The sequence below is a fragment of the Oncorhynchus nerka genome, linkage group LG10, assembly GCF_034236695.1.
Source record: "Oncorhynchus nerka isolate Pitt River linkage group LG10, Oner_Uvic_2.0, whole genome shotgun sequence".
Lineage (NCBI taxonomy): Eukaryota > Metazoa > Chordata > Actinopteri > Salmoniformes > Salmonidae > Oncorhynchus > Oncorhynchus nerka.
The window spans coordinates 73,649,906-73,677,723 of NC_088405.1; the positions used below are offsets into that span (position 1 = coordinate 73,649,906).

The 27,818-nt window shown below is 42.1% G+C and overlaps 2 protein-coding genes and 1 long non-coding RNA gene across 4 annotated transcripts; 1 reads left to right on the top strand and 2 right to left on the bottom strand.

The window, feature by feature from the left end:
* Positions 1-245: 245 nt before the first annotated feature.
* On the bottom strand, positions 246-4,371 carry LOC135573783 (uncharacterized). Its single transcript, XR_010464918.1, has 2 exons — positions 3,818-4,371; positions 246-3,379 (listed from the first exon to the last, which is right to left on the bottom strand). It is a non-coding gene; the product is annotated as an uncharacterized LOC135573783 (long non-coding RNA).
* Positions 4,372-8,294: 3,923 nt separating this feature from the next.
* Positions 8,295-19,551, bottom strand: LOC115135992 (E3 ubiquitin-protein ligase rififylin-like). 2 transcript variants are annotated; one of them, XM_029671278.2, is made up of 6 exons: positions 19,373-19,551; positions 14,766-14,944; positions 13,828-13,965; positions 11,256-11,576; positions 10,746-10,956; positions 8,295-10,217 (listed from the first exon to the last, which is right to left on the bottom strand). In XM_029671278.2, the coding sequence occupies exons 2-6, from the start codon at positions 14,934-14,936 to the stop codon at positions 10,036-10,038; spliced, it is 1,023 nt and encodes a 340-aa protein (XP_029527138.2). In that variant the 5' UTR covers positions 14,937-14,944; positions 19,373-19,551; the 3' UTR covers positions 8,295-10,035. The 2 variants fall into 2 exon arrangements, with proteins under 2 accessions (XP_029527138.2, XP_029527139.2); XM_029671279.2 differs by lacking the exon at positions 19,373-19,551 and adding an exon at positions 14,529-14,680 and having other exon boundaries at positions 14,766-14,853.
* A 25-nt stretch (positions 19,552-19,576) lies between these two features.
* On the top strand, positions 19,577-26,470 carry rfc2 (replication factor C (activator 1) 2). Its single transcript, XM_029671276.2, has 11 exons — positions 19,577-19,743; positions 20,393-20,462; positions 20,567-20,608; positions 20,751-20,857; positions 21,010-21,111; positions 21,211-21,311; positions 21,573-21,730; positions 21,986-22,051; positions 22,156-22,236; positions 25,712-25,825; positions 26,005-26,470. Exons 1-11 carry the CDS (start codon positions 19,634-19,636, stop codon positions 26,113-26,115), a joined length of 1,062 nt encoding a protein of 353 aa, XP_029527136.1. The 5' UTR covers positions 19,577-19,633; the 3' UTR covers positions 26,116-26,470.
* The last annotated feature ends 1,348 nt before the right edge of the window (positions 26,471-27,818 follow it).

A 27,818-nucleotide genomic window follows, 5' to 3' on the forward strand; every position in this document is an offset into this window, starting at 1 on the left:
TTTGTCAATGGTATCAAGAGATTTAAACAAAGAGAAGTATATCAACTCTGCCTTGTAAAACCAGCATGTTATGGTATTCCAACTGGCTTCCATGAAATGTCCTTCAATACAGGTTTCCCTAGGAATGCTTTATCTGAAACTTGCTTGAATCACTGGAGAATATGTTTATTCAGACAAGACAATGGTATGTTTTGGAGGCTTTACCTCTTGAATATATCTCAATAAACAACAATGGCCCTTGAAAATATTTTAACAAGATGAACACAAACACATTTTTTATTATTAAGACATTTCACTGTGTCCCAACTGCAGTTGGATTTAGTGTACAGAATAGCTTTGTAAATGTTGGTACATAATGAACAAAAACTCTTGAAATCAAAGTGAACATATTTACATAATGTAGTAAGGCTTGTGTGAGTCTTCGGTGTTGACTTTAAGTTCTCCTTACACCATCACCTGCAACAGAATGTGAGTCCAAAATGTAGCTTCAGACATTGCTCCTCTCTCTCTCACTCTCTCCTGGCAGGCAAATAGGGCAGATCCCACCTTGTGATACAGGGAGGACACCTCAGCAAAACTGGAGTGTCCTAAAGCTCTGTAGAACGCCCAGAGCATGTAGGCAACATGATTCCCAAATTACACTCAGAAGCCTTTGATCTTGAGAGAGCGCTGCCATTTGAAGATGAGAGTCTGGAGTTTGGATCCTTGCATAGGCAAATATTTATGTACCTCTGGAAAAAAACAGGTTCTGACAAATCACACTCAAGTTTTGGTTGGTCATCCATTTGGGAACAGATGACTGCAATATCTCTGTGAGCTGCCTGTGGATATAATATTGCATCTTCCAATTCCACATGAAAACATGACTATACAAATATGCTAGATGATTGCATTGTCTTAGATGGGCACTGATGGCACTGCCTATCTTATTAAAACAAAGTGAAAAGGGGCAACTATCTGAACTGGATACAGATAGTTAGCAATGTATGTGGCAAACATCAATCAATGCTTTGAATCTGTTCATACGGCGCCCTCCTGTGGCTAGCACAGAAATACAAGGTTACCATCCGGCCTTTTTATGTGAGTAAAGTACATGTCGGGTAAAAAAAAGTCACAACAGGCCTGATGGAAACAGAAAATGTGTCCGTAAACGTTCCAAATGTCGACAAAACAAAATACACTAGACAAGGTGGGCTCCCCGTGTTGGTCAAATTAATTATGTGAGAATTTTTCAAATGGTGGTGGAAATGCCTTTATGCGCAATGGACTTCTGTGGGCAAATGTTCACCTTTGACAGCCACTGGCACGCTGGAGAAGTGTGCTCTTCACAGATTAATCCCAGTTTCAACTGTACCAGACAGATGGCAGACAGTGTAGTGTGTATGGCGTCATGTGGGCAAGCGGTTTGCTGATGTTAACGTTGTGAACAGAGTGCCCCATGGTGGCGGTGGGGTTATGGTATGGGCAGACATAAGCTATGGACAACGAAACCAATTGCATTTTATCGATGGCAATTCGAATACACAGAGATACCATGACGAGATCCTGAGGCCCATTGTCATGCCACTCATCTGTTGCCATCACCTCATGTTTCAGCATGATAATGCACGCAAAGTTCTGTACACAATTCCTGGAAATTGAAAATGTCCCAGCTCTTCCATGGCCTGCATACTCAGACATGTCACCCATTGAGCATGTTTGGGATGCTCTGGATCAACGTGTACGACAGCGCGTTCCAGTTCCAGCCAATATCCATCAACTTCACACGGCCATTTGAAGACGAGTGGGACAACATTCCACAGGCCACAATCAACAGCCTGATCACCTCTATGTGAAGGAAATGTGTTGGGCTGCATGAGGCATATCGTGCTGACACCAGATACTGACTGGTTTTCTGATCCAAGCCCCTACCCTTTTAAGGTATCTGTGACCAACAGACGCATATCTGTATTCCCAGTCATGTGAAATCCATAGATTAGGGCCTAATGAATTTATTTCAATTGACGGACTTCCATATATGAACTGTAACTCAGTAAAATATTTGAAATTGTTGCTTGTTGCGTTGAGTGTATTTGGGATTTGATTAAATCATGGTGAATCAAATCATGTGAATCAAAATAATATTTTGTGAAACACAAACAGTAATTTTCATAGACTTCCTTTGGGATTATGTGGCTGCAAAACTTGTTTTGTAGATACTTCAAATTGATTTGGACATTTCATTTATGGGACATTGAAACTCAATAGATGCTAGTCAGCCTGCAAAGTAACTTCTAAGGTAAGATAAATATGACTAAACTAGAAAAGGTACATTTCCCGAAGAAAATCTGTGTGCTTGCCTGTCTAAAAATATTTGTTAAAATGTAGAATTCAAGCTGAATAGAAAGTGAAATGGTTCATCATAGTAAGAATAGGTCTGATTACTTAAGTATATACACTCGGTGGCCAGTTTATTAGGTACAACAAACTAGTACTAAGTTGTACCCCCCTTTGCCTCCAGAACAGTCTGAAATTATTTGGGGCATGGAAACCTAACGTGTGCCAGGAAAACATTCCCCACACCATTACACCACCGCCACCAGCCTGTATCGCTGAACCAGGCAGGACGGGGCCATGGACTCATGCTGCTTATGCCAAATCCTGACTCTGCCATCAGCATGACATAAGCCTGTAATGCTGGAACCGGGACGCAACAGGAACCGGGATTCGTCGGACCAGGTACATTTTTTCCACTCCAAAATTGTCCAATGTTGGTGATCGCATGCCAACTGAAGCTGCTTCTTGTTTTTAGATGAGGAGTAGAACCCGGTGTGGTGCTGCAATAGCCCATCCGTGACAAGGACTGGCGAGTTGTGCGTTCCAAAATGCCGTTCTTCACACCATTCTTGTACTGCGCCGTTATTTGCCTGTTTGTGGCCCGCCTATTAGCTTGCACGATTCTTGCCATTCTCCTTCGACCTCTCATCAATGAGCTGTTTTTGCCCACCACACTCAAAGTTGCATAGGTCACTAATTCTTCCAATTCTAATGTTCAATCGAAGAGTAACAGAATGCCTCGATGCCTGTCTGCCTGCTTTATATAGCAAGCCACGGCCACGTGGCCACGTGACACAGTCTGTAGGGGCGAACCATTTTTGTGAACGGGGTGGTGTACCTAATGAACAGCCACTGAGTGTATTTCAGCTAGCAAAGTTTTAGGCAATTAACTGTGCCTAAAACTCCACTGAGACAGGCTTTCAAACTGTGGTCCCTGTGTCTGTCATTCTAAAACCATTATAACATCTCTTGGCACTGGTGGGCCTTCTCCAGGTTGGACCTTCTTGATCCCGCCATCGCCCAAGAGGTCCTGCATCTGCTGGCCCAGGCGGTGGAAAGGGCTCTGACAAGGATATAGAAAAGTTAACATTGATAACATTTACCTAATTTTTTTTCAAACCTTTTTAAATGTGTTTGCAGTCTTGCCAAAACACCGTTTTATATCTTAGTTAGATAGCTAGTAAGTTGAAACGAAATTCTGCAAGATGGGACGCGAAGCAAAAATACTTTTGCGTGACAGGATCAAGCTCGCGAGGCTGAAGCATAGTGTCTTGGTTAGTTAGCTAGCTATCGAGCAAATGAGCAAATTATGCACAAAAAGTTGTATTCATTGTAACCAGTGAGCAATACATTTTGGTTCATGAAACAACCCTATTAATATGGTATAAAGTTGAGCAAATAATAGTTGTGTTCAAATGTTGACATCACATGTAACGTTAGGTTAACTAGGGAACGTTAACTCGCTGCTGGCAATAAGACAGCCTCCCATCCACCTCTTTACCTGAGTACCTGCCATTAGCCGCTCGTGGGGATCCAAAAACTGCTGAATTCTGGTCGACAGTCCGTTTCCTGACATAATGTTGTCGAAAGATGATTGCAAATTTCAATTGCACTAGCTAGCTATGATAATGTAACGAGCTTGCCGCACGAGCATGCTTTTGCGGCACAGTCGATAGCGCGCCGGACCTCGGGCTCGAAGGTCGAGGGTTCGAGACCTGCTCCCTGCTGTTTCATTACACTGGTCTCAGAAGTGATCGGACAGTGCGTGTGCTTGACCGGTGAGCGCGTTCCTGTAGTAAGACGTAGAGTCGCAAGCTAGCGCGAGGACGCGCTCTTTGAAAGGAGGGAGTAGTGTAACCTGCTCCCTGCTCTTTCATTTCAATAATATAACATTCTATGAATAATGTGTGTTGCTAGTTAGCTTGCGTTAACAGATTTCCCGCGGCGAACGTAGCCAAGGGTGCGTTCAGTTCAATCGAACGTTTGCTTACTTTGCTTTACGACTTTTACACGTTTCCCCAAAACGTTCAGGTCGTTACAATACTTTGAGGTACGTTCTCTACGTTTGGCGGGTGTGTCCTTTTAGCAATGAGTGACGTTTTAAAGGGCAGCGGTGCATTTTAGAACCCACAACCCAACCAAAGTGGTCCTTCAGAACAGCACCGTTCGTACTATTTCCCCTTTTGCACAATTCTTATTTTTCATGTTTGTCATTGGCATAACAGTCTATTGGACATAGATACGCCTACTGTACACATTTAGTTTGTAAGTCTGTTGGAGTACTTTGACATTTTTACATTGATAAAAATATAAACAAAACATGTGCACAAGAACATCAATAGCATAATACATTTTCAAAAATATGTTTTTCTGAAAAATAAATGCTATTAGCTTCCGTTGTAGTTTTAAGAACAGATCCAGCATTTAGCCTATACCACTGAACACATGTTTTAAATGTTTAAACTACAAAAGGCAATAGTCCATGCTAGTAATTTGACAAATGTACAACACACTCAAACATATTTAAAATTATACAGTGGCATGGGACTATTTTATACAATTTCACAGTTTAAGATAAAGTTAAATCCTCAGCGTATACCAAACACAAACAAAGAATTTCACGGTCGTTCGTAGAATTAACGGACCAAGGCGCAGCGTGCATAGAGTTCCACATGTTTAATTCAAGAAACTCGCCAAAACAATTCAGAACCAAAACTAAACGTGAAGTCAAATGCAGTGCACACTGGCAACTACACACAAACAAGATCCCACAAAAGCCCAGTGGAAAAAGGCTGCCTAAATATGATCCCCAATCAGAGACAATGATAAACAGCTGCCTCTGATTGGGAACCATACCCGGCCAACATAGATATATAATAACCTAGATAACCCACTCTAGTTACACCCTGACCTAACCAACATAGAGAATAAAAGGCTATCTATGGTCAGGGTGTGATAGTACCCCTCCCCAAAGGACCCTCCCCAAACCTGACTCAATAGGGGAGGGTCCGGGTGGGCATCTAACGTCGGGTGCGGCTCCGGTGCAGGGCGAAGTACCCACTCCGCTCGCAGAAACGTCCGCTTCGGTGGCAGCTCTGGTGCGGGGAGAGACAACGATACACAGCTGCCTCTGATTGGGAACCATACCAGGCCAACATAGACATATAATAACCTAGATAACCCACCCTAGTCACACCCTGACATAACCAACATAGAGAATAAAAAGGCTCTCTATGGTCAGGGCGTGACAATATACTGTATACGAGTCATTCCAAGTGTTTTCAAACAGACTTTTGCCAGAGCAGTCTTCCATCAAAGTTTTACTTCATATGCTAATAATTCATCTTTCCCCCCCAGGGTGGGTTAGTGCAGACTAATTTACCTGTTCTAATCTATTTACTGGTGGGGGTGTTAAGCTTTTAGCGCAACACTCCATAGCAAGACATTTGCAAAAATGTTGACTGTTAGAGCATCAAATATACGATAACTTTAGTCTGTAGTCTTCAGAATACGTCCATCATTTAAGAATAGTACATTGATTTGTCTTCAAAATACCTACGTTTTAATGTCACCCATCACAATTAAACATGGATATCTACACTCTTAGAAAAAAGGGTTCTTCGACTATCCCCATAGGAAAACCCTTTTTGGTTCGAGTAAAAATCTTTTTTGGTTCCACATGTTGTGGAAAGGGTTCTACATGGAACACAAAACTGTTCTACTTGGAACCAAAATGGTTCTACCTGGAACCAACAAGGCTTCTTCTAAGGGTTATCCTATGGGGTCAGCCGAAGAACCCAGCTCTCGTTTGGAGAGCTCCTTAGTCTTCATGGTGCCACTTGCTTGCTAAGCCCTTGCTTAGTGGCATTGTAGACTCTGGGGAATTTCAGAACAGGTGTATATATACTGAGATCAGGTGACAGATCATGTGACACTTAGATTGCACATGGGTGGACTTTATTTATCTAATTATGTGACTCCTGAAGGGAATTGGTTGCACCAGATCTTATTTAGGGGCTTCATAGCAAAGGGGGTGAATACATACAGCTGAAGTCGGAAGTTTACATACACCTTAGCAAAATACATTTAAACTCAGTATTTCACAATTCCTGACATTTAATCCTAGTAAAAATGCTTAGGTCAGTTAGGATCACCACTTTATTTTAAGAATGTGAAATGTCAGAATAATAGAGAGAATGATTTATTTCAGATTTTATTTTTTTCAACACATTCCCTGTGGGTCAGAAGTTTACATACACTCAATTAGTATTTGGTAGCATTGCCTTTAACTTGTTTAACTTGGGTCAAACGTTTTGGGTAACCTTCCACAAGCTTCCCACAATAAGGTGGGTGAATTTTGGCCCATTCCCCCTGACAGGGCTGCTATAACTGAGTCAGGTTTGTAGGCCTCCTTGCTCGCACACACCTTTTCAGTTCTGCCCACACATTTTCTATAGGATTGAGGTCAGTGCTTTGTGATGGCCACTCCAATACCTTGACTTTCTTGTCCTTAAGCCATTTTGCCACAACTTTGGAAGTATGCTTGGTGTCATTGTCCATTTGGAAGACCCATTTGCGACCAAGCTTTAACTTCCTGGTGGCTTGAGATGTTGCTTCAATATATCCTTCCATAGGATGCCATCTATTTTGTGAAATGTTCTTTGGCTTGCAAGCCTCCCCCTTTTTCCTCCATACATAATAACGGTCATTATGGCTAAACAGTTCTATTTTCTTTTTCATCAGACTAGAGGACATTTCTCCAAAAGTACGATCTTCGTCCCCATGTGCAGTTGCAAACCGTAGTCTGGCTTTTTTATGACGGTTTTGGAGCAGTGGCTCCTTTCTTGCTGAGTGGGCTTTCAGGTTATGTCGATATAAGACTCGTTTTTACTGTGGATATAGATACTTTTGTACCTGTTTCCTCCAGCATCTTCACAAGGTCCTTTGCTATTGTTATTATTCTGGGAATGATTTGCACTTTTCGCACCAAAGTACATTCATCTCTAGGAGACAGAACACGTCTCCTTCCTGAGCGGTATGGCGGCTGCATGGTCCCATGGTGTTAATACTTGTGTACTATTGTTTGTACAGATGAACGTGGTACCTTCAGGCATTTGGAAATTGCTCCCAAGGATGAACCAGACTTGTGGAGGTCTACAATTTTATTTCTGAGGTCTTGGCTGATTTTTTTGATTTTCCCATGATGTCAAGCAGAGGCACTGAGTTTGAAGGTAGGCCTTGAAATACATCCACAGGTACACCTCCAATCGACTCAAATGATGTAAATTATCCTATCAGAAGCCATGGCGTCCTTTTCGGGAATTTTCCAAGCTGTTTAAAGGCTTCTGACCCACTGGAATTGTGATACTGTGAATTATAAGTGAAATAATCGGTCTGTAAACAATTGTTGGAAGAATTACTTGTGTCATGCACAAAGTAGATGTCCTAACTGACTTGCCAAAACTATAGTTTAACAAAAAATTTGTGGAGTGGTTGAAAAACGAGTTGTGACTCCAACATAGGTGTATGTAAACTTCAGACTTCAACTGCACGCACCACTTTCTCATTTTTATCAGTTTTATTTTTCAAACAAGTTCTTTTTTTCCATTTGACTTGACCAATTTGGACTATTTTGTTTATGTCCATTACATTAAATCCAAATAAAAATCCATTTCAATTCCAGGTTGTAATGCAACAAAATAGGAAAAACACCAAGGGGGATGAATACTTTTGCAAGGCACTGTATGTTATCATTTGTGCAGAAAACACTCCTCGGAAAGAAGGAGTGACTTGACTGACAACCTGGCTTGTATAAACTGATATCCAGGATAAAAATGAGAAGTTTGTAAAAAAAAAAAAAAAAAAAAAGATCCAGTTGTCTCATGACACTGACATATCTTATTTCACCTGCTCTCTGCAAATTACACGTGAGATTGTTGCATGATATTATAATAGTTATTGACAACAGGCATATCAAACAGATTGGTGTAAAAATCTATTTGCGATATTGGCAGTCACAGTAAGAAATGGTTTTGTTATTGTAGCTAAACAACTTAAAACCCGTACATTCATTTCAGACAGACTGGGTATCTGGGATGAACAGAGTCTATCCCAGCGGATTTGAATTCACTAAAACAGACATTAATTAGTTTAAGTGCATTTTCCTTATATGAGCAGTTTTATGGTACATTCATTACCTATAAAACAAGATGTACAGTAGAAACACCATTTAAAAGTGAACCGTTATGTTTCTCTATGATTTTAAAACAACATGTTCCATAAATGTTAGTTGCAGAGAGGGCTGGCAAACCATTTCAATTACAGGAAATCGGACAAATGCATTCCAATTAACATTACCGAAAATTGCCCCTAATTTTAAAAATTCAATCTCAATAAATTTACTGAATTGCCTAGTTGGAATAGAATGAACCCCTCTTAAAAAAACATCAACACAAACAAAAGTACATTTTCAGAAAACGTATGTTTTGATAAACTAGAACATAATACATCAACTTGTCATTAGGAAACGAGTGCATTCAGTGCACTGCGTAGTCAATGAGCATTCCATTCTGGGGCACTTGCTGATAAGAGGGGGATGGTGAGCGCCTTAGAATGTAGACATGCTGCCAAACGAGGTCAGCTCTATTTATTTACCTCAAATCTAATTTGGGGTAAGGTCACAGAACCAACCTCAAACAGCAGCAAACAATTGACAACATCCAGAGAATTTGTATAAATGCATATCTACCGTACTGTGCATGGTTTACATTTCAGAAAATGTTCCCATTGTGGCTCATTTACAGAACTGTATATTAACTGTCAAGTCAATGTGTGTTCTTTTCCAGTTTTGATAAAATATCTACAAGTTAAAGGGTATTTTGACCATAAAAGGGCAAATGAACCCAAGCTGTATGCCTCCTTGACCCTCAAGTACTTTCAGTGAGCTACATGTAGACAATTGCATTTAAAGGGTTGTTTCCACTCCTAGGATGCTATGTTCAACCACCACACATCTCTGTGTCTGAAGGATCGCCAATAAGACAAATAAGGCCTGGGTTCTATGCTTAGCAAGTGCACTGCAACCTAAAGATAGCTCTGGACCACAAAACCAATTAACAGATCAGCTGGGTTGCAGGTACTGAAGTCAGAGTGTCATTTGGAGGATGCAAAACAGACCTTAGCACTTCATATATTCTGTGTGACACTTATTGCACCAATTACACAACTACTGCATTGCCTGCATTAAATATCCACACCGTCATATCCAAGCCTGCTTTTTCCAAGCCTTGCTTGAGGCGATAAGGTTGGAAATAAACTGTTTTGACATTACCGCCGCTTATTCGCATTGTCAAAATGGGGCCCTGAATGTTGTTCACCATTGGTCAAATAGCACCATTCTGGCCACTCTCTGTTTTGCTATTGATATGAACAAGAGTAAAACTAGTTGAATAACAAAGTTATTGTACTGAAATCTTGAGTTCTTGTAAGACGCTGAAAGATCAGAAACAATAGGTTCAGGTAGAGTAGAAAAACTGAGAACCCAGAAAAGTTGAGTCAGGTTATTTCTCTGGAACACCAGTATGAAGAAGACTGTTTGAATGAGTGAGTGTGCATTGGTGGTGTTCATTTATATAGTGTATTCTTGTAAGCTATGCTATCACTGAGCAGTGGTGGCAGCAATGCCATTTTGTCCATTGTATCCCTCCCTGTGGCAATGCATCAGGACCTGAAGACATGCACCGCCCGTACCACGTACTGCCTACAGATGGGGCACTCGCTCATGCGTTTGCCGCACTTGCTGCAGGTGACCATGTGGCCGCACTCCAGCAGAACACAGTCAATGGGAGAGTCCATGCAGATCCGACAGAGGTTCTCCTCCTGGCTCTTGGGAGCCACAGGGTCTATGGTACAACGACAGGGGAAAGAGGAGAGAAGAGAGGTCTCTAAGTGTATTCTAAATAACTACTTGGGTCATCTTTCATTGTTTCATATTTGGCAGGTTGCCCATAAAAGGATACATTTAAGCAGTGGGAACAAATATTTCCATTTGGATTAGTGGATGATTTAGGTGATCTTCAAGTACTTCTCAAAATGCTTTTGATCATGCTTCTCTTGTCTTTAGAACTTGATACAATACCCTTACCTTTACCTGTTGTATTTGAAACTGGAAAAATGAAAAAAATAATTGAACTGAATTGAACTAATATATATATATATATATTTTTTTTTTCTTTTACGGGCTAAAATTCCACACCAGTCATCCCCAGATATAATATATGCCATTTAGCAGACATTTGGAGTAGTCTACAGTGAGTGCGTACATTTTCATATATGTGACCCCAGCGGAAATCGCACTCACTTCCCTGGGATTTCTAGCGCCACGCTATTACCAACGTAGCCTAACAGGACCACACACTGAAAATGCTCACCTTGGTTCTGGAGGTCCTTCTGGTTGTTGTAGAGGCGGGTGACCCTCTCCATCAGCTCCCACTTCTCGCAGCAGCCCTTGTAGTTGACAAAGTTGCGGGCCAAGATCTCCTTCAGCTGGCGCACGCTCAGGCCCTCGATGTCCTCAACGCAGCTCAGGTCAGACAGAGAGGCCCTCCGGCCGGGGATCAGGGTCTCCTCGTTGTCTGATGACTGCAGCAACAGGACAATCATGGAGGTGTGTAAAAATAATAATGTATATTTTGTCTGGTCTGTTTTTTTGGTTTGGCCAGTGTGTATTTTGTCTTGTCTTTGTCAACAACAGTGGTTTGCTAAACAAAAAACAACAACCTTTATGAATTTGATTTTGTCTGGTCTACGTGTATTTTGTCTGGTCTTTGAGTCCGTCTCTGCTGCTGTCTGACATTGATTATCCCCTTGGTGGTGATAGATAAATGGATACCTAACAGCTACTGATTAATCAATCCCAAAACCTTGAACTTAGCAGTTACCTCTTCACCTTCGTCCTCCTCTTCTTCATCCTCCTCCTCATCAGATATCTGCTCTGACTCTGGCTCTGCCTCGGGGGCTGATTGTTCTGGCTGCTCTGGGCTCAATGTGTCGGGGCTGATAGGGCCCTGTGTCTGGGGAGGGGATGGTGTGCCTGGGGAAGGGACGTTGTTGTGAGCCGTGGGCTGGGAGGACACGGTCTCACTGCTGGTGCTGGTGCTAGGGGTCTGCTGGCCCAAGACCAGCTCAACCAGCTCCTCCTTTTCCCGGCACGTCTGGGTGGGCACCTCATGCAGGTGGAGGTAGTCGCGCAGCTCCCGCACCTAGTTTTTGGGGTTATTGTTGAATTCCATTTAACACTATTTAGATATTCCCTATTTGTCTGTGTAATTACAAAAAAAACTAAAACTCAATTACTATGCACCTAAAATGCAGTTACTAAAACATCATGTCATCCTGACATCTTAATACAATGTCTAACTAATGTAATTAGTGTTATTACACAGATATACGAATAACAGAATGAAAAGTGTTATTGCTTTAGCTTTCACTTGACTTAGCTACAATATACACTACTCAAAAAAATAAAGGGAACACTAAAATAACATCCTAGGTCTGAATGAATGAAATATTCTTAAATACTTTTTTCTTTACATAGTTGAATGTGCTGACAACAAAATCACACAAAAATTATCAATGGAAATCAAATTTATCAAAATTAAAGTGGAAAACCACACTACAGGCTGATCCAACTTTGATGTAATGTCCTTAAAACAAGTCAAAATGAGGCTCAGTAGTGTGTGTGGCCTCCACGTGCCTGTATGACCTCCCTACAACGCCTGGGCATGCTCCTGATGAGGTGGCGGATGGTCTCCTGAGGGATCTCCTCCCAGACCTGGACTAAAGCATCTGCCAACTCCTGGACAGTCTGTGGTTTAACGTGGCGTTGGTGGATGGAGCGAGACATGATGTCCCAGATGTGCTCAATTGGATTCAGGTCTGGGGAACGGGCGGGCCAGTCCATAGCATTAATGCCTTCCTCTTGCAGGAACTGCTGACACACTCCAGCCACATGAGGTCTAGCATTGTCTTGCATTAGGAGGAACCCAGGGCCAACCGCACCAGCATATGGTCTCACAAGGGATCGGAGGTTCTCATCTCGGTCAGGCTACCTCTGGCGAGCACATGGAGGGCTGTGCGGCCCCCCCAAAGAAATGCAACCCCACACCATGACTGACCCACCGCCAAACCGGTCATGCTGGAGGATGTTGCAGGCAGCAGAACGTTCTCCACGGCGTCTCCAGACTCTGTCACATCTGTCACGTGCTCAGTGTGAACCTGCTTTCATCTGTGAAGAGCACAAGGTGCCAGTGGCGAATTTGCCAATCTTGGTGTTCTTTGGCAAATGCCAAACGTCCTGCACGGTGTAGGGCTGTAAGCACAACCCCCACCTGTGGACGTCGGGCCCTCATACCACCCTCATGGAGTCTGTATCTGACCGTTTGAGCAGACACATGCACATTTGTGGCCTGCTGGAGGTCATTTTGCAGGGCTCTGGCAGTGCTCCTCCTGCTCCTCCTTGCACAAAGGCGGAGGTAGCGGTCCTGCTGCTGGGTTGTTGCCCTCCTACGGCCTCCTCCACGTCTCCTGATGTACTGGCCTGTCTGCTGGTAGCGCCTCCATGCTCTGGACACTACATTGACAGACACAGCAAAACCTTCTTGCCACAGCTCGTATTGATGTGCCATCCTGGATGAGCTGCACTACCTGAGCCACTTGTGTGGGTTGTAGACTCCGTCTCATGCTACCACTAGAGTGAAAGCACCGCCATCATTCAAAAGTGACCAAAACATCAGCCAGGAAGCATAGAAACTGAGAAGTGGTCTGTGGTCACCACCTGCAGAACCACTCCTTTATTGGGGGTGTCTTGCTAATTGCCTATAATTTCCACCTGTTGCCTATTCCATTTGCACAACAGCATGTGAAATGTATTGTCAATCAGTGTTGCTTCCTAAGTGGACAGTTTGATTTCACAGAAGTGTGATTGACTTGGAGTTACATTGTGTTGTTTAAGTGTTCCCTTTATTTTTTTGAGCAGTGTATATAGTTCGACATGTAACTTAACCTAATGCATTTGTCCTTGTTTATTTGCCATCAACTGTTTAAAAAAAAGAGCAGCGGGCCTCCTGGGTGGCGGAGTGGTTAAGGGCGCTGTACTGCAGCGCCAGCAGAGATTCTGGGGTCACGCCCAGGCTCTGTCGTAACCGGCCGCGACCGGGAGGTCCGTGGGGCGACGCACAATTGGCCTAGCGTCGTCCGGGTTAGGGAGGGCTTGGCCGGTAGGGAAATCCTTGTCTCATCGCGCACCAGCGACTCCTGTGGCGGGCCAGGCACAGTGCGCGCTAACCAAGGTTGCCAAATGCAATGGTGTTTCCTCCGACACATTGGTGCGGCTGGCTTCCGGGAGACAAGATAGTAGCCACTAAACAATTGGATACCGCGAAATTGGGGAGAAAAAAAAGGAGTAAAATTAAAATTAAAATTAAAATAAATGTAAAAAGAGCAGCGGCACACCTTGAGTCGCATCAACTGGGCGCGGTCGAATAGGGTTCCGTGAAAGTGCTGACATGTGTGGCAGAGGCGCGGGCGTGGCGGCTCCAGCTGCACAGAGCAATGGCCGCAGAAGTTCTTCTTGCAGTCCACGCAGACATGCTGGGTTAATGAGAGAGGAGGACAGGACACAGTGAGGGTGAAACTTACCAAGGAATGAACGGTCACAGTAAGGGGTGTGAAAGAATAACAGTGCGTGTGGAATGTGCAGGCTACCTGAGCTCTAGACTAGAACCTTATTGATGGGTAGTTGATTAGTTGAATCAAGTATGATAGCCATACTGTACAAAAACTTCAACTTTTCTCACCGAAATAACTAACCTCTGGCCAACAGCTGTTGGCACATTTATAGAAAAGATGATAAGAACTTACTTCCATGCATGTTCAGTAATAACTAATATAAAATGCAATTAAAAAGTTGCTGTTTACTTTGCAGGTGAGATTGTGTGTGGCAACTAGCAGGCAAACATGTCAGGAGGGCAAGGCCTGTTGGAGAAATAACTGACCTACATTTGCTAGTGATTTAAACAGCCTTCTAAAAAAATATAGTCACTATTCTAGAGGTGTAGCCTACTATTTAGGATTTTCCAGAACATGAGCATCTCTGTGTTGTAAGACTGACTAGTACAGGGTCAGTTACTGTCAGCTACTAATGAATTACTTACCGACATAGTGAATCTAAGAATTGTAGTGAATCATAGACGTCTAAATTCTAGTAACTCTGTTGACAATCAAATCTGTTACTTTGGAGTCTGTAGCAGCTCATCTGTATCAAATCCTCTTGGGTCTATGCTGTTCCAGACTTTCAAGTCGCACTCTGTTACACAAATTTCAGATGAGAGCTGACCAGCCAGCCCTCCTTTACAATATTTATCAAGGTATTATTACCAAGTGCCTCTTACCTTCCTAGCGATGGTGTCGAATTGGCTTCCGCAGGCCTTGCACATATGTTCGGGAGAGGTCAGGGATTGGCTGTAGACTGAGTTTGTGTAGGCCTGGCGCCAGGAGCTGACATTTTCTTCCACTGTGACGGTGGGTTCTAAACAAAACCAGCTACAACAGGATGTCCACATGCTCCTGCCTGTTCACACAAAATACATACACAGGAAATTACATCACTTTCTCATGGAAAGACTTGCACATGGAATTAGAATCTTAATTCTAGTTCTATGGACTTAAAGGTGCATAGAAAAACAGAGTTGCCTAGTAAGGAAATGTAATTGCAGAATAGTGAAGCATGGCTTTCAGATGAATTGTATAGATATTAGTGATGGGGGGGCGAATCGAAACAGTTACATATCGGGATATTATTTGACAATATATTGTATCGTATTGACAATATCGCAATATTATTTTGTTCACTAGTTGGCTGTAACGGACCCAAAACTTTTCCTTCATAGCTTGTTCTCTGTTTTCAGCACCTTTATTTCCCTGACTGATCAAAGCTCATTTTCTCATAGCTCTCTCTTGTCCCTCGGCAGCAGACATATGGTGAGCAATATGTTTGGATCATCGAAACGCAACAAAATCACAGTATCGAATCACAATACATATAGAATAGCGAGAATCGCAAAACATATCGTATCGGCACCTAAGTATTGTGATAATATAGTATTGCGAGTTCCCTGGCAATTCCCAGCCCTTGTAGATACAGTTGAAGTCGGAAGTTTACATACACCTTAGCCAAGTAAATTTAAACTCAGTTTTTCACAATTCTTGACATTTAATCCAAGTAAAAATTCCCTGTCTTAGGTCAGTTAGGATCACCACTTTATTTTAAGAATGTGAAATGTCAGAATAATAGCAGTGATTTATTTAAGCTTTTATTTCTTTCATCACATTCCCAAAGGGTCAGAAGTTAACATACACTAAATTAGTATTTGGTAGCATTGCCTTTAAATTGTTTAACTTGGGTCAAACGTTTTGGGTAACCTTCCACAATAGCCCATTCCTCCTAACAGAGCTGGTGTAACTGAGTCAGGTTTGTAGGACTCCTTGCTCGCACACGCTTTTTCAGTTCTGCCCACAAATTTTCTATAGGATTGAGGTCAGGGCTTTGTGATGGCTACTCCAATACCTTGACTTTGATGTCCTTGAGCCATTTTGCCACAACTTTCCTTGCAAGTAAGCTTGGGGTCATTGTCCATTTGGAAGACCCATTTGCGACCGAGCTTTAACTTCCTGACTGATGTCTTGAGATGTTGCTTCAATATATTCACATAATTTTCCTTCCTCATGTAACCATCTATTTTGTGAAGTGCACCAGTCCCTCCTACAGTAAAGCACCCCCACAACATGATGCTGCCAACCCCGCGCTTCACAGTTGGGATGGTGTTCTTCAGCTTGCAAGCCTCACCCTTTTCCTCCAAACATAACAATGGTCATTATGGCCAAACAGTTCTATTTTTGTGTCACCAGACCAGAGGACAAACCAGAGGACAAAAGTACAATCTTTGTCCCCATGTGCAGTTGCAAACCGTAGTCTGGCTTTTTTTATGGCGGTTTTGGAGCAGTGGCTTCTTCCTTGCGGAGCGGCCTTTCAGGTTATGTCGATATAGGACTCGTTCTACTGTGGATATACAGTGGGGTAAAAAAGTATTTCGTCAGCCACCAATTGTGCAAGTTCTCCCACTTAAAAAGATGAGAGAGGCCTGTAATTTTCATCATAGGTACACTTAGACAAAATGAGAAGTAAAAAAATCCAGAAAATCACATTGTAGGATTTTTTATGAATTTATTTGCAAATTATGGTGGAAAACAAGCAAGATTTCTGGCTCTCACAGACCTGTAACTTCTTCTTTAAGAGGCTCCTCTGTCCTCCACTTGTTACCTGTATTAATGGCACCTGTTTGAACTTGTTATCAGTATAAAAAGACACCTGTCCACAACCTCAGTCACACTCCAAGCTCCACTATGGCCAAGATCAAAGAGCTGTCAAAGGACACCAGAAACAAAATTGTAGACCTGCACCAGGCTGGGAAGACTGAATCTGCAATAGGTAATCAGCTTGGTTTGAAGAAATCAACTGTGGGAGCAATTATTAGGAAATGGAAGACATACAAGACCACTGATAATCTCCCTCGATCTGGGGCTTCACGCAAGATCTCACCCCGTGGGGTCAAAATTATCACAAGAACGGTGAGCAAAAATCCCAGAATCACAGAGGGGGACCTAGTGAATGACCTGCAGAGAGCTGGGACCAAAGTAACAAAGCCTACCATCAGTAACACATTATGCCGTCAGGGACTCAAATCCTGCAGTGCCAGACGTGTCCCCCTGCTTAAGCCAGTACATGTCCAGGCCCGTCTGAAGTTTGCTAGAGAGCATTTGGATGATCCAAAATATAACTTTTTGGTAAAAACTAAACTTGTCGTGTTTGGAGGACAAAGAATGCTGAGTTGCATCCAAAGAACACCATACCTACTGTGAAGCATGGGGGTGGAAACATCATGCTTTGGGGCTGTTTTTCTGCAAAGGGACCAGGACGACTGATCCGTGTAAAGGAAAGAATGAATGGGGCCATGTATCGTGAGATTTTGGGTGAAAACCTTCCATAAAACCTCCTTCCATCAGCAAGGTCATTGAAGATGAAACGTGGCTGGGTCTTTCAGCATGACAATGATCCCAAACACACCACCCGGGCAACGAAGGAGTGGCTTCGTAAGAAGCATTTCAAGGTCCTGGAGTAGCCTAGCCAGTCTCCAGATCTCAACCCCATAGAAAATCTTTGGAGGGAGTTGAAAGTCCATGTTGCCCAGCAACAGCCCCAAAACATCACTGCTCTAGAGGAGATCTGCATGGAGGAATGGGCCAAAATACCAGCAACAGGGTGTGAAAACCTTGTGAAGACTTACAGAAAACATTTGACCTCTGTCATTGCCAACAAAGGGTAGTATTGAGATAGTATTGAGATAAACTTTTGTGATTGACCAAATACTTATTTTCCACCATCATTTGCAAATAAATTCATTGAAAATCCAACATGATTTTCTCATTTTGTCTGTCATAGTTGAAGTGTACCTATGATGAAAATTACAGGCCTCATCTTTTTAAGTGGGAGAACTTGCACAATTGGTGGCTGACTAAATACTTTTTTTGCCACACTGTAGATACTTTTGTACCCATTTCCTTCAGCATCTTCACAAGGTCCTTTGCTGTTGTTCTGGGATTGATTTGCACTTTTTGCACCAAAGTACGTTCTTCTCTAGGAGACAGAATGCATCTCCTTCCTGAGCAGTATGACGGCTGCGTGGTCCCATGGTGTTTATACTTGCGTACTGTTGTTTGTACAGATGAACGTTGTACCTTCAGGCATTTGGAAATTGCTCCCAAGGATGAACCAGACTTGTGGAGGTCTATTTTTTTTATCTGAGGTCTTGGCTGATTTTCCCATGATGTCAAGCAAAGAGGCACTGAGTTTGAAGGTAGGCCTTGAAATACATTCACAGGTACACCCTCCAATTGACTCAAATGATGTCAATTAGCCTGTCTGGAATTTTCCAAGCTGTTTAAAGGCACAGTCAACTTAGTGAATTTAAACTTCTGACCCATTGGAATTGTGATACAGTGAAATAATCTGTCTATAAACAATTGTTGGAAAAATTGCTTGTGTCATGCACAAAGTAGATGTCCTAACCGACTTGCCAAAACAATAGTTTGTTAACAAGAAATGTGTGGAGTGGTTGGAAAAACTAGTTTTAATGACTCCAACCTAAGTGTATGGAAACTTCCCACTTCAACTGTATGTATGTTATGAAATCCTGAATCACCTGAAAATGTTGGGGGGGGGGGACAAGCAACATTGAAGGGTTAATATTCCATTCTCTAAAGAAGTAATACACTGAGTATATAAAACATAAGGAACACCTTCCTAATACAGTGGATCATTCTGACTGTTTTCTATACAGGTGCCTACCAGTGTCTGGTGCACACGGCATCTTATTGAGAGAAGCTCAAATTAAATATTATAAAAACACAGCAATGAATGACTGTATGTCTTGTCTAGGCCAACAGCTGGTGCTAGGTGTAATACAATCGATACTAATTGCTGTTTTAATTAGCCCACAACGTGCCTCTGTGGTGGTCACGCCTAGAATAACTTGGACATTGCATGGGAGGGGCACCTTGCAAAATGCAAATCAAACAATCATCAGTTGATTTTTGGATTCCAAAAGAATGGATAAATAAATCAAGGCATGCACAATACAGAGATATTTAGCCTACATTAAACTATCCCTGTGATTGACGCAAGGGCGTGTGATCGAATGGCCTTGATGCTGCATGATGTTTCATTCCACCCAGCCATTTCGAATGGGATATCCCAGATCCTTGCCAAGAGGAATGGAAAAAATTAAGGATGACATCTTCGAACAATAAAGGGGATAAGCCTCCATTTTGAAATTATTTGACATCATGCAACTACTAACTGAGATTTGGACATAAGCTACCTCACTCTAATTTCTTAGACCCGCCAGCTTGTCTGATCACACTGATGCGCAAGCGACCTTACCTGGGTGACCCGGAGCAAATCCTCTTTGTAACAGCCATCTCGGATTGCTGAAACAATCACACACATGCAAGGTCTCAAAGCCAGGATTTTGTCGTAAGCATAAACTTGGTCCACTGTGTTGTTCAATGTCTGGCCATACAACCAACTGGCTGGTATGAAAATCTACGGTTGGAAGACTGTTCGCATCTTCAAGGAAATGACGTCAGTTTAGCGCCAGCTGTTTGGTTCCTGTCTTGGCGGGAATTTTGTGCACCCGAAAACATGGACGTGGCGATGAATGAGGTAGATTCTGAGCAAATTCAAACAGAAGTTCAACTGAAGAAAGATGAGGCCCCTGCGAAGTTGTCTAGTAGTGGATATGAGCTGCCATGGTAAGGTTTACTAGCTAGACTAGTTGGCTAATTGCAGTATTTCTGTATTTATTAGCGGACTGAAATCGCTCAGCACAGCTAGTAGTGCTAATGGCTAATAGCTAACGTTAGCTAGCCAGCACAAGTATGAGTACAGATGCTAGCATTGTACTTAACTACGCAAGGCATACTATTAGCTATGAAAACAAATCCATTCTGCATGCCTCTCAAAAAGTAAGTAGATAGCTTGCTATGTAATGTTATGTCAAATATACTGGTAACTAGCTATCTTTTAAGCATCTCATAGAGCAACAGCTAGCTAGTGCAAGTTATAGCAATAATAATTTGATGGGTGCTAATTTGTCCTGTTTTACACATGTACACGTGTTTTATACACATACGTGAATTGGAAATGTGTGTTTTTATTGCATATCCCAACCCTGTCTGACACCCTCGCGGAGAGTACGGTCACAGCCCGGCCCTGCTAAAGGGCACAATGACAGATTGTCACCTTGTCTTCTCGGGGATTTGAAATGGCAATCTTTCAGTACTGGCCCAACGATCCAACCACTAGGCTACCTGCCGCCCATATCTACCCTCCATATATATCGTGTGAATCACTATGAATTGCTTGTTGCTGATAGCTATGCGTGTTCTGAATATCTCACAGGGTTGAAAAATACAGACCCTTGAAGTTGAATGAAATAGTAGGCAACGAGGAGACAGTTAGCAGATTGGAGGTAAAGTATCCTCAATATTTTATTACAGTAGTTTGACAGTTTCAATACATTTGATGCTAAATAATAGCTACTTGTATGAAATATTGTTCCATTCTTTCTTACAGGTGTTTGCCAGAGAGGGAAATGTGCCGAACATCATTATTGCAGTGAGTGACTGAAATAATTAATTCTTAAATCATAACTATACGATATTACATACTGAGATGTTGGCGCAGCAGAGTAATAGTATGCAAGTTATGCCATCTTTCATATGCCATCTCTTTTTAAACACAATTATCAATATTATAGGGTCCCCCCGGTACAGGAAAGACCACCAGTATTCTGTGTTTGGCGCGAGCTCTTCTGGGCCCAGCCATGAAAGATGCTGTCCTGGAACTGAACGCCTCCAATGACAGGTGAGTAAGTGAAGTCTACCATGAAAAATGTTACAGTGGAATACTTAAGTGCACAACCTGTGAGTCCAGGAGCTGCATTTTGAGTTAAAATCACGTTGTGTTTCTTTAGAAAGTGAAGCCTACACTAACACATTGTCATCCACCTTCCTCAGAGGCATCGATGTAGTTCGAAACAAGATCAAGATGTTTGCCCAGCAGAAAGTCACCCTCCCTAAAGGGAGACACAAGATCATCATCCTGGATGAGGCTGACAGGTAAGTCAACTGAGGGTCACGACATCTAAGCTGAAAGCTGATCTAGTGTACCTGTACCTATAACGACTGTGTCTGTAAAGGCTGTGCTTGTGCCACCAGTATGACAGACGGAGCCCAGCAGGCCTTGAGGAGGACCATGGAGATATACTCTAAAACCACACGCTTCGCTCTGGCATGCAACGCCTCCGACAAGATCATTGGTGACTGTCCTTTTTTATTTATTTTTGAGAAAATATTTAACATTTCTGCATTGTTGGTTAAGTACTTAACCAAGCATTTCATGGTAAGGTCTACTCCGGTTGTATTCGGTGCATGTAACAAATAACATTTGATTTAACAGTTCAACACCGATGCTGTCGTATTGAATAGAGACCCTAGTGTAAGCGACAGTCGCATTACAAAACCAACCTGGCTTTTTCACTGTTGTGATGGTCTTCCATGTTGCTGTGCCCCCTCCACAGAGCCCATCCAGTCACGTTGTGCAGTCCTGCGCTACACCAAGCTGAGGGACGAGCAGATCATGATGCGTCTGCTGGAGGTGGTGGAGAGGGAGAACCTGGTCACCAGCAACGACGGCCTGGAGGCCATCATCTTCACCGCCCAGGGAGACATGAGACAGGTGGGGGAAAGGGCCAACTGTACTCAACCTCCATGTTGGCACTAAGGGTTCCGTGAGAATAGCATTCTTGTTACCATTGACTAGATTGGGAATGTCTTAGGCGGTTTGGGTGTAAACATGGCACCCCTTTAAAAATCTGAAGTTTGTTGAACAATGTATATCCATGGCTCCTCATAGTGCCTTGTACTTTTGGGCCAAGTCTGGCTGAGACGTGTGAAACTATATAACTTAAGCTGTCTTTTTTTGCATCATCAGGCGCTGAATAACCTACAGTCCACAAACTCTGGGTTTGGCTACATTAACAGTGAGAATGTGTTCAAGGTACAGTTCTGTTTCCAAACCTGTCTTTTTCAGTCATTTTAGAACAAAGTTGACAAATGCCTAGCTCTGTTTCAAATGAAAGAAAAGTAAATTGTTTTTCTCAGGTGTGTGATGAGCCACATCCCCTGTTGGTGAAAAGCATGCTCGAACACTGTGTCAATGCAAACATTGATGAGGCTTACAAGGTATTGCAATCCACATTCAATAACAGTAGACATAAATATAATCATATGGCTCTCAATGAATAACCCTAATTTCTGTAGCCTTTTAAGCATGGTTCTTGAAGTGACCAATAACTGATTAGTTAGAATATAGTATGAGCATATAGCTGATATACAGTAGGGCAAAGTATTTAGTCAGCCACCAATTGTGCAAGTTCTCCCACTTAAGATGAGAGGCCTGTAATTTATCATAAGTACACTTAACTATGACAGAAAATGAGAGAGAGAGAAAATCCAGAAAATCACGTTGTAGGATTTTTAATGAATTTATTTGCAAATTATGGTGGAAAATAAGTATTTGGTCACCTACAAACAAGCAAGATTTCTGGCTCAAAGACCTGTAACTTACTTCTTCTTTAAGAGGCTCCTCTGTCCTCCACTCGTTACCTGTTTTTAATGGCACCTGTTTGAACTTGTTATCAGTATAAAAGACACCTGTCCACAACCTCAAACAGTCACACTCCAAACTCCACTATGGCCAAGACCAAAGAGCTGTCAAAGGACACCAGAAACCAAATTGTAGACCTGCACCAGGCTGGGAAGACTGAATCTGCAATAGGTAATCAGCTTGGTTTGAAGAAATCAACTGTGGGAGCAATTATTAGGAAATGGAAGACATACAAGACCACTGATAATCTCCCTCGGTCTGGGGCTCCACGCAATATCTCACTCCCGTGGGGTCAAAATGATCACAAGAACGGTGAGCAAAAATCCCAGAACCACACGGGGGGACCTAGTGAATGACCTGCAGAGAGCTGGGACCAAAGTAACAAAGCCTACCATCAGCAAGGGCATTGAAGATGAAACATGGCTAGGTCTTTCAGCATGACAATGATCCCAAACACCACCCGGGCAACGAAGGAATGGCTTCGTAAGAAGCATTAAGGTCCTGGAGTGGCCTAGCCAGTCTCCAGATCTCAACCCCATAGAAAATCTTTGAAGGGAGTTGAAAGTCCGTGTTGCCCAGCAACAGCCCCAAAACATCACTGCTCTAGAGGAGATCTGCATGGAGGAATGGGCCAAAATACCAGCAACAGTGTGTGAAAACCTTGTGAAGACTTACAGAAAACACTTGATACTCTTTGTTGGTAATGACAAAAGTATTGAGAAACTTTTGACCAAATACTTATTTTTCCACCATAATTTGCAAATAAATTCATTAAAAATCCTACAATGTGATTTTCTGGATTTTTTCTCTAATTTTGTCTGTCATAGTTGAAGTCTACCTATGATGAAAATGACAGGCCTCATCTATCTTTGTGGGAGAACTTGCACAATTGGTGGCTGACTAAATACTTTTTTGCCCCACTGTATAATATACACACAGTACCAGTCAAAAGTTGACACCTACTCATTCAAGGGTTTTTCTTTATTTGCACTGTTTTCTACATTGTGGAATAATAGTGAAGACAGAAAAAAACATGAAATTATGTAACCAAAAGTGTAAAACAAATCAAAATAGATTGTCTTCAAAGTAGCCACGCTTTTCCTTGACCGCTTTGCATTCTCTCAACCAGCTTCACCTGGAATGCTTTTCCAACAGTCTTGAAGGAGTTCCCACGTATGCGGAGCACTTGTTGGCTGCTTTTCCTTCACTCTGCGGTCCAACTCATCCCAAACCATCTCAATTTGGTTGAGGTTGGGAAATTGTGGAGGCCAGGTCATCTGATGCAGCATTCTATCACTCTCCTTCTTGGTCAAATAACCCTTACACAGCCTGGAGGTGTGTGTTGGGTCATTGTCCTGTTGAAAAACAAATGATAGTGGGACTAAGTGCAAACCAGATGGGGTGGCGTATCGTTGCAGAATGCTGTGGTAGCCGTGCTGATTAAGCGTGCTTCGAATTCTAAATGAAAAACAAAACAAGAAAATGACCAGCAAGGCACCCCCACACCTCCATGTAACACGGTGAGAAATTTGGGCTGCAATCGGAGGTGAAGTTAACGCTAAGGAACTTATCCTCTGCAGCAAAGGTAACTCTGGTTCTTCATTTCCTGTGGCATCTTCATGAGAGCCAGGTTCATTATAGAGCTTGATGGTTTTTGAGACTGCAGATAATAAGTTCATTAGAGTTAACTACACCTCTGATTGCAGCCCAAATATCCCACCGTGTTACATGGCGGTGTGGGGGTGTCTTGCTGGTGATTTTTTTCATTTAGAATTCGAAGCACGCTTAACCAGCACGGCTACCACAGCATTCTGCAACGATATGTCATCCCATCTGGTTTGCACTTAGTCCCACTATCATTTGTTTTTCAACAGGACAATGACCCAACACACACTTCCAGGCTGTATAAGGGCTATTTGACCAAGGAGGATGGAGTGCTGCATCAGATGACCTGGCCTCCACAATCACCCGACCTCAACCCAATTGAGATGGTTTGGGATGAGTTGGACCTAAGAGTGAAGGATAAGCAGCCAAAAAGCGCAAATATATAATGATTTGTTTAACTTTTTTTTTTTTTTGTTACATGAGTCCATGTGTTATTTCATAGTTGATGTCTTAACTATTGTACAATGTAAAAAATAAAGAAAACCCCTTGAATGAGTAGGTGTCCTAACTTGACTGGTACTGTGTATGTATGTACACTACCGTTCAAAAGTTTGGGGTCACTTAGAAATGTCCTTGTGCTTTAGTTGTTTTGTCCATTAAAATAACATCAAATTGATCAGAAATACAGTGTAGATATTAATGACTATTGTAGCTGGAAACGGCTGATAAAAAAAAATATATACATACAGAGGCCCATTATCAGCAGCCATCACTCCTGTTTTCCAATGGCATGTTGTGCTAGCTAATCCAAGTTTATAATTTAAAAGGCTAATTGATCATTAGAAAACCCTTTTGCATTTGTTAGCACAGCTGAAAGCTGCTCTGAATAAAGAAGCAATATAACTGGCCTTCTTTAGACTAGTTGAGTATTTGGAGCATCAGCATTTGTGGGTTCGATTATAGGCTCAAAATGGCCAGAAACAAAGACCTTTCTTCTGAAACTCGTCAGTCTATTCTTGTTCTGAGAAATTAAGGCTATTCCATGCGAGAAATTGCCAAGAAACTGAAGATCTCGTACAACGCTGTGTACTACTCCCTTCACAGAACAGCACAAACTAGGTTTAACCAGAACAGAAAGAGTGGGAGGCCCCAGGGCACAACTGAGCAAGAGGACAAGTACATTAGTGTCTAATTTGAGAAACTGGCAGCTTCATTAAATAATAGCCGCAAAACACCAGTCTCATCGTCAACAGTGAAGAGGTGACTCCGGGATGCTGGCCTTTTAATGGACATAAGTGATTCTTTCAAAAACAAGGACATTTCACAAGGGACCGCAAACTTGTGTGTGTGATATATATATATATATATAAATTAGTCACACTTTATTTGGATAGTCACCTATAGATTTACAGATGGTCAAAATAATCTATGCAATTGCTTGTTTAGATTATTGAGCAGCTGTGGGCCCTGGGTTACTCCCCTGAGGACATCATCGGTAACATCTTCAGAGTGTGTAAGACCTTCCAGATGCCGGAGTATCTCAAGCTGGAGTTCATAAAGGTAAGAGACAAAAACAAGTCTGCAGTTGTATATTGTTATGTATGTCTCATGTTAGATCCTTTCCTGTGGTTTCTTTTCTGAAAGGATTTAGTTGGGTGAAACAGAATGGCTGAAAAGTGCCAAAATGTAAGCCATGTCACCTCTTCATTTCTCTCCCTTTCTACTGTCCCTTTTCTCAGGAGATAGGCTACACCCACATGAAGGTGGCAGAGGGCGTGAACTCCCTGCTGCAGATGGCAGGCCTCCTGGGTCGACTGTGCAGCAAGACGGCCACCCCGGATACCAGCTAACACCCCACCCACGCTGCCACCCATCTCAGCACTGTCTCTTCTCCCACCTGTCTGTCTCGTCGGGGTTGTGTTCATTAGGGGAAACAAAACACTTTCCACGAAATGCAAATTTACATTTTTTGTTATTGTCCTTCCATGTTTGGCTGGTTTCTTCTGTTTCGTTCATAATGTACACGACTTTGCTTCAAAACGCTGACTAAGAGTCCTGGGGAGTTTTCTGTTTAGACATTTCTGGATGAAATACATGTTGTATTTTATACAAGTTAGTTAATGTAAATACTATTGTAAGTCACTTCTGTAATAAATCAGTGTTGTAATTATGACTTATTGGAATATAAAGAGGTTGTAAACTTAAGTTTTGAATTAAGGATTTATTATTACAGACTGACATGTTATCTACATTTGAACTGTTTCTGAGCTCTTTTATTCATTTTGTAACACTCAAGTACTGTACATGGTTCCCCTACATTTTTAGACTCAAGGGAATTCATTATGAAGTAACACTGTTTGGGTGTTTACCCATTGCTGGCATTGAAATTTGTATCACTTAGCATTTATCCAAGCATCTCAACAAAGATGGTAAGAACATTCCATTCCCATAGTCATCTACTCGTTGAGCATGTAGTTTCCATATCATGCCGTTTTGTTCACATAAACTGGTTCATCTGTGACAAATAAAAGTACATTCCTAGTTAATTACATGTAAGCAATCATTTAGCACAGTGTTTCCCAACTCCAGCCCTTGAGCATCTCCAACAGTACACATTTTGTTGTAGCCCCAGCCAATAACACTTGATTTAACAAGTAGAATCAGGTGTGCTTGTCTGGGGCCACAACAAATATGTACTTTTGGGGGTCCTGGAGGACCGGAGTTTGGAAATGTGGATTTAGCAGACGATCTTACCCAAAGTGACTTACAATTAGTGCATTCATCCTACGTTCATAGCAATTATTATAAAGCACTATGGTGACTTACCGTCCCCTGAACCCATTTTCATTTGGTCCAGGAATTCAGTGTTCTGGTAATCTGATCCATCTGTTAGTTGTAAGGTGTGGGGAGAATAATCTTAGTTAAATATCAAATGTAATTCCAAGTTCAAAACTAAACTTTTCCAAAAGCAATCTTCATAAATATGACTTAATTCAAGGGATGGATAGGCCTAGATGTACTCCTTTTAATGTGCATACCAGAGTCATGGCTGATTGTTTTTCCATCTAGTGATACATTCTCATATGAACATTGATCATCATCTAGAAAGAAAGACATTTTTTAATCAAATTACATTGTCTGACATCCAAATAAGGCAAGTGACAATCAAATAAGTGTGTTAGTCACATGCACAGGGTTGCAGATGTAATTGCAGGGAACAGTGACATTTTTATGCTCTTGAGCTCCAACAGTGCAAGTCAAAGAGCAGTGAGTTGCAATTACTAATTGGATATCACGAAATTGGGCAGAAAGCAAAAAAGAAAAGTGAGTGAAACAAAAATACTAAGTAAGAATAGAAAAAGATTACAAGACATACACACATGTGTAATGTATATATACACACAAAATATACAGAGTGTACAAAACATTAAGAACATTTTCTTACTATTGAGTTGCACCCCCTTTTGCCCCCAGAACAGCCTAAATTTGTCATGGCATGGACTCCACAAGAGGTCAAAGGGATTCTGGCCCACGCTGACTCCAATGCTTCCCA

Coding starts and splice junctions, on each gene's coding strand:
- LOC115135992 (XM_029671278.2), bottom strand. CDS start 14,936: ATGTGGACATCCTGTTGTAGCTGGTTTTGTTTAGAACCCACCGTCACA. Junction 13,966..14,765: donor TCGACACCATCGCTAGGAAG/GTAAGAGGCACT, acceptor TCATTAACCCAG/CATGTCTGCGTGGACTGCAA. Junction 11,577..13,827: donor CCCAGTTGATGCGACTCAAG/GTGTGCCGCTGC, acceptor CCCAAAAACTAG/GTGCGGGAGCTGCGCGACTA.
- rfc2 (XM_029671276.2), top strand. CDS start 19,634: ATGGACGTGGCGATGAATGAGGTAGATTCTGAGCAAATTCAAACAGAA. Junction 19,744..20,392: donor AGTGGATATGAGCTGCCATG/GTAAGGTTTACT, acceptor AATATCTCACAG/GGTTGAAAAATACAGACCCT. Junction 20,609..20,750: donor TGCCGAACATCATTATTGCA/GTGAGTGACTGA, acceptor TCAATATTATAG/GGTCCCCCCGGTACAGGAAA.